This window comes from Gorilla gorilla, chromosome 4 (genome assembly GCF_029281585.2).
Source record: "Gorilla gorilla gorilla isolate KB3781 chromosome 4, NHGRI_mGorGor1-v2.1_pri, whole genome shotgun sequence".
Taxonomy (NCBI): Eukaryota; Metazoa; Chordata; class Mammalia; order Primates; family Hominidae; genus Gorilla; species Gorilla gorilla.
In genome coordinates, this window is record NC_073228.2 from 50,772,156 (window position 1) to 50,778,390 (window position 6,235).

Consider the following 6,235-nt stretch of genomic DNA (forward strand, 5'->3'; position numbering starts at 1 on the left):
TACAGATGTGAGCCACCGCGCCTGGCCCATCGTGACTTTTTAATTATACTTTTCTTCATTCAGCCTGAGTATAGGTTACATCAGGTGGATAAGGGTGTTCACCAACTTCTTCAGTTCTGTGTTCACAGATACTTGTTCCGCTTGGCTTCACAGAGCTGATTTAATAGATGTTGATGGTTTAACTTGGAATAATCCCATCCTAGAGAATTGGAGGTCCTTAAAAAGCATGAGATGGAACAGCCTAGCACAGAACCTGGCCGTGTTCACAACCTACAGCAAAGAAGGAATTCTCTTCTCTTGCTGTTTCATCCTGATTGTAGTATTTTGTGTGTTTGGCCTCCCGCCTTGCTCTAGAAGTTCCTCCAAGAAAAAACCTCCTACATTACAGTCAAATCTTACTGATTTAAAAGTCTCACCCAGCCAGGCACGGTGCTCATGCCTGTAATCCCAGCACTTTGGGAGGCTGAGGCAGGCGGATCACAAGGTCAGGAGATCGGGACCATCCTGGCCAACATGGTGAAACCCTGTCTCTACTAAAAATACAAAAATTAGCCAGTCGTGGTGGCGCGTGCCTGTAGTCCCAGCTACTCGGGAGGCTGAGGCAGGAGAATCGCTTGAACCTGGGAGGCAGAAACTGTAGTGAGGCGAGACCGTGCCATTGCACTCCAAGTCTGGGCAACAGAGCAAGACTCCATCTCAAAAAAAAAAAAAAAATTCACTCAAATATTTTGAACAATGCCAGTGTATTTGGAGCCTTGGTTGGCTCCAAGGCTAAATTATTTTGTGTTCATGAAACAGACTGGTTTTGTAGGACCTTTAACACGACAAGCTCCTGATGCTGGGGTTAGAATCATTGCTATAGTTTGAATGTTCCACCCAAACCAAAACCCATGTTGAAATTTAATTGCCAATTGAACAGTTATTGGGAGGTGGGGCGCTTTTTTTTTTTTTTTTGGAGACTCTGTCACCCAGGCTGGAGTACAGTGGCAGTGACACGATCACAGCTAACTATAGCCTTGGCTTCCTGGGCACCAGTGATCGTCCTTCCTCCTGCCTCAGCCTCCTAAGTAGCTAAGACTACAGGCGTGTGCCATCACGCCTGGCTAATTTTTGTATTGTTTGTAGAGATAGGGTTGTGCCACATTGCCCAGGTTGGTCTCAAGGATTCACCCCCCTTGGCAAGTGCTGGGATTACAGGTGTGAGCCACTGTGGCTGGCCAAGGTGGGGTTTTTAAAGGTATTAGGTCCTGAGCCTCTGCCCTCATGAATGAAGTGGCTCACAACAGGAGTATAGGTTTGGCCCCCATTTGCTGTCCAGCCCTTCCACCATGTTATGATGCAGTAAGAAGGCCCTCACCAGATGCCAGTGCCATGCTTTTCGACTTCTGTGAGCCAAATAAATCTCTATCAATTATTCAGTCTGCTGTATTCTAACACAATCACCTCCTAGTTTTAGGGCAGTTGCCACTGGCTCAACCTCACCAGCCCTCCTCCACAACTCACCTGGTTCTATGCTCTTTCCCAACCTGGGCTCTAACCTAACTCACCGCTTGTACCTTTATCTACAAAACGGGCTGGTAGTAAACTTAGTAGTCTTGCGTTACTCAATGACAGGGACATGTTTTGATAAACACATCGTTAGGCGATTTTGTGTTTTCTACGAACATCATCGTGTACTTACACACACCTGGATGGCACAGCCTACTACATGCCTAGGTTATATGACATAGCCTGTTGCTCCTAGGCTACAAACCTGTACAGCATGTTACTGTGCTGAAATTGTAGGCCAGGGGTGTCATATCTTTTCACTTCCCTGGGCCACATTGGAAGAATTGTCTTGGGCCACACATAAATACACCAACAATAGCTGATGAGCTAAAAAGAAAAAAAAAAGTCACCAAACAAAACTCATGTTTTAGCAAAATTTATTAGTTCGTGTTGGGCCACATTCAAAGCCATCCACACAAGCTTCCTGTAGGCCATTGTAACACAATGTTAAAAGGTACAGTAAAAATACAGTATTATAATCTTATTGTGTAGCACGGCTGTGAGGCTCATTGTTGAATGAAGCATCCTTAGGCAGCACGTGACTGCATCCAGATGTGTGCTGAAAGAACTTTGCCTTTTTAACTAAATTAATGGACCCAGGAACAGAACTTGGTCTTTTACTTGCCATTCATTGTCCTTCATGAGGGACGGCCTCCCAACACTTAACTTCAGCTCTTCAAATACTTGTCATTAAACCTTCTAATACTACAAACTTACTACCCAGAGTATACACATTCCTAGCGATTTGTGGACCTTAACCCACAGCATGACTGCCCGTTATAGCCCTTGCATTTACTCTCCACTCTGCGCCCTTAAACCAAGGCTGTTACTACTGAGGGGGCGCCAAGATTTCCAAGCAACCCATTCTCCAGGACACTGATTAACAGCACAGCATGACTCTGGCTAAATGCTTGCAAAAACAGTTGACCTGCTGGGCATGGTGGCTCATGCCTGTAATCCCAACACTTTGGGAGGCCGAGACAGGCAGATCACTTGAGGCCAGGTGTTCGAGACCAGCCTGGCCAACATGGAGAAACCCTGTCTCTACTAAAAATACAAAAGTTAGCTGGGCATGGTGCCTGTAATCCCAGCTACTACGGAGGCTGAGGCACAATTGCTTGAACCTGAGGTGGAGGTTGCAGTGAGCTGAGATTGTGCCACTGCACTCCAGCCTGGGCAACAAGGGCAAACCTGTCTCAAAAAACAAACGAACAAAAAACCAGTTGACCAGAGAGGGACAAGCTCATAAAGGTTTTTCTTGGCCAAGTTCAGGCCTGTTGAGAAGCTGTGGGTGTGGACGAATCCTCCACTGCCCGTTTCTATGGTTTCTTTATATGCACAAGATCGACTATATATAAATAATCTGCAAGTCAGGTATTTCTGAAAACAAGTTTTATTTAAATAAGGGTTTAAATACATTACACATAACATTAAAACTGAAGGGGAAAAAAAACCAAAAACCAGTTTGTTACTTCACATGGCATTGGGCAGCTGCTGCTATTAAGTTGCAAGCTCTACAGCTAGCTACATGACTGATGGATCAGTTTGAGATTTGTTCCCTTGTCAAAAGTTTAACTCTGATAGAAGGTTGGCCTCACATTCTGATGTTTGGACATCCCTTAGCTAGGATATGTCTGGTCAAACAGACCTTTGTGGCAAGCCAGATGTCCTATCACCTCGCTAGTGGAAGAGGGCCTCTTTGAGCTCTGTCCACCTAGTCAGGTTGGAGACACCAGGGGATCTACCACCAAAAGCTCCCTTCTAGTAGTACAGCTGGTGCTTCTGCCTTACATCCTCTCCTCTCATATTCACCGAGGACTGTTCAGGTGGTAACATTCTCTTAGGGTAGGGAACTCTGCAGAGGGAGAGCTGAGGAGGTTCCGGCCATAGTTGTTTGCAATCTTAGGGCTCTGGGCTTGGCTGAAACATGACAGTATTGCTTGGTTTCAGGCTTGACACTGCCAGGCGCCTATTGCTTGACCTCTGTTTAAATGAGGGACTTCAAGACTAGACAGCATGGCTCTTTTCAGTTTATTGCATGAAGGAGTTACACTAGTCCAAGTTAAAAGCCGACCCCAAATGGTTACATTATACAAGCTGTGAGGTTTTTAAACTTGTGACAAGGGACAGAAGGGAAATTCTACTCATTGCAAGGAAATCCTCACTTAAGCTTCAGTGAGCCACAAGCACTTAAAACCCATGAACCTTCAGCTGATCGTCCTTAGCCAGTCCAATCTGAAAAAACAAAAGGGCAAAGTTTTAAATGGGGGACAGGGAGAGTTAAAGCCTCCATTTCTAATGGCAACAACCCTGTCTTCCTGCTACTACACTGCCCAAGAGCCAGGGGTGCGCACAATGGTTCAACAGAGGGTCCTCGGTTAAGAGCTACCTTTTTTGAACGCTCAGTGCCTTCCAAGATTCTGAATTAGTGTGAGAATGAGACTCATCACGTATCTGAAATCTCTTCAATTATATAAAGAGCTGATCATGTAACAGTATTTTAGTCTTAATACTCAGAAAATTCATTTTTAAAAACTCATGTCCTTACAAATACAGGAACAACCCAGCATTTGGCTTATTTTACAATGCATCTATGTGCTATTCAAATTTGCATCTGTGAAGTAGATCCACAGAAACAGTAAACCAAAGGTAGACAAGTCCCTTCTGCTTTTTCCTATAAAACAGAAATAAGTCTATGTACTTTAAAACCCAACTGAGGTTTTGCTCAGCCTTACAAAGCCAACTTTTATGTCCCCAGCAGAAGCTAACAGACAGGATCTGAGATTTGCCAGCAGAGAGGCACAAATCAAGTAGTGACTGAACTCACCTCTACGAGGAACTGGCATATGTTCTTGCGTTGGTCACCCTGTAGCTGAATTACTTCTCCATATTCCGGATGCTCAATTACAGTACCATTGCAGGCAAACTTCTGCAAGCACAAAGGAAACAAAACGAATTAGGCCTAGCAAGAGCATGAACGCATTTACCACCCCTTCCGCTAACAATACATACAACACAGCTGGCACCCCCTTGTGGACAAATCCATTATGACTTTCCCACAATCTCACTGAAGACCTACTTTCTTAAACGCCTTCACTAGTTTCTTTTTATCGTAATCATCAGCGATCCCTTGGACAGTAGTAAGGGTCTTCCTGCCGTTTCTCTGTTGAATTCTTATATGGATATAATCCTCAGTGCCAGCAGGAAGCAGGTCATCACCCTTACTTGCATCAGCAAAGGGGTCTGAAAAGAAAGGTTAAGCTCGTTCAGAGCTGTCAAAGATCGGATGCCACTGCCATCCCCTCGGTCCCCAGGTGTTTTGCGCGTGCAGAAAACAACACTGAAATCGTCAGGGCTTGGGCCAGGCCGAATGTGTCCTTTGCTGGCTCTCCCCGAGCAGGTCAGTCCGGGACGGCCAGCTTCCCCAGGCTCGGGGAACACTCGGGCCTCCCGCCCTCTCTGGGAAGCCGATCACATGTCGGGGGAGTCCGGGCTGCCAGGCGGTGCCCCACCCAGCTGATGCAACCCGCCGGAACCCGAGCTCCCGAGGCGGGGCTAAGCCTCCCACCCCCATTGGTGCACCCGCTTGCCACTTAGGGCTGGCACCGCCTTTCCCTCCGGATCCGTGACAACGGGTGGTGACGTAAAGGACGTGACGCAATGGTGACGGGAGGGGCGGGTGTGGCCCGAGGAGGCCCAGGAGCCATTAGTAAATGCGCCACCGAGACGCCGGGCCCGCCCAAGGGCTGACCTACCGCCTGCTCCTTCCGGTCGCGCTCAGGGTCCGACCCCGGGGCCCAGGCCTTGATCCCGCTGCCCTGCGACCCTGGACGAGTTTCCCCTGCCCGAGCTTACGAAGGCCCGGAGCGCTTGGCAACTTCCCGGAACACGTCTCCGGGCCCGGAAGGCCCCGCTGCCCCACCCGGGCCCGCGACCTTTCCCATAGCTTACCGAAAGAGTGGAGGTTCTGGATAGCGGACATACGATACGATTCCTTTTCCTCGGTGGAAACGGCCTGCGGAAGGCGGCGGCGGCGGGAGAAGGCGGGCAGGGGGGAACGGAACGTCGGGAAGCGAGGGGGCTCAAGGGGGAGGCTGCTGAGTCCTCGGCGGCGGCTCAGTGACTGGGGCAGAGGGGCGGTGCCTGTGTTCAGTTATATAGCCGCTCCTCTGACGCCAGCGCGCTGCCCTCACGTCCTGACCCCACCCACAGCGTCGTACCCCAAGCGCCCAGGCGGCGCCGCTTCCAATTGGTTTGGGGGCGGGGACATGGGATGGCGCTTGCGCAGGAAGTCTGCGGCAGGAGGGCGTCCTCTTGACTCTAGGAGAGCTGGGAGGGGGAGGGAAAGCTTGATCTGTCTCGGCGCCTGCGCAGTGCGAGTGGACGGTGTCTGGGCGCCGAGAATACCGGCCGAGGTTTCGAGCGCGCCTACGCACTGTGTCCTTTGGTACGTTCCACGTTCTTGACCCTGTTGCATCCCTGTCTTCTCGAAAAGAGGTGTCTCATAGGGTAGATGAACACTCCTTAGAGAGGATTTAGATGCTGAGCCTCCCAAACACGATAAATCCTCGTTGTGTCAAACCCACCTACCTACCCACCCTACTACCCACGGAGTCGCAGCGGGATTTAGGGTGGCACTTTGATTAATCAGCATACAATAATATAATCAAAACGGTAACCGCATAAT

General features: G+C 49.0%; 1 protein-coding gene across 1 annotated transcript; it reads right to left on the minus strand.

The window, feature by feature from the left end:
- Window positions 1-2,923: 2,923 nt before the first annotated feature.
- On the minus strand, window positions 2,924-5,865 carry EIF1 (eukaryotic translation initiation factor 1). Its single transcript, XM_019027048.3, has 4 exons — window positions 5,500-5,865; window positions 4,628-4,791; window positions 4,376-4,477; window positions 2,924-3,783 (listed from the first exon to the last, which is right to left on the minus strand). The coding sequence occupies exons 1-4, from the start codon at window positions 5,528-5,530 to the stop codon at window positions 3,739-3,741; spliced, it is 342 nt and encodes a 113-aa protein (XP_018882593.1). The 5' UTR covers window positions 5,531-5,865; the 3' UTR covers window positions 2,924-3,738.
- Window positions 5,866-6,235: the final 370 nt, after the last annotated feature.

Coding starts and splice junctions, on each gene's coding strand:
- EIF1 (XM_019027048.3), bottom strand. CDS start 5,530: ATGTCCGCTATCCAGAACCTCCACTCTTTCG. Junction 4,792..5,499: donor CCAGAACCTCCACTCTTTCG/GTAAGCTATGGG, acceptor CTTTCTTTTCAG/ACCCCTTTGCTGATGCAAGT. Junction 3,784..4,375: donor TATGCCAGTTCCTCGTAGAG/GTGAGTTCAGTC, acceptor TTGTTTTTTCAG/ATTGGACTGGCTAAGGACGA.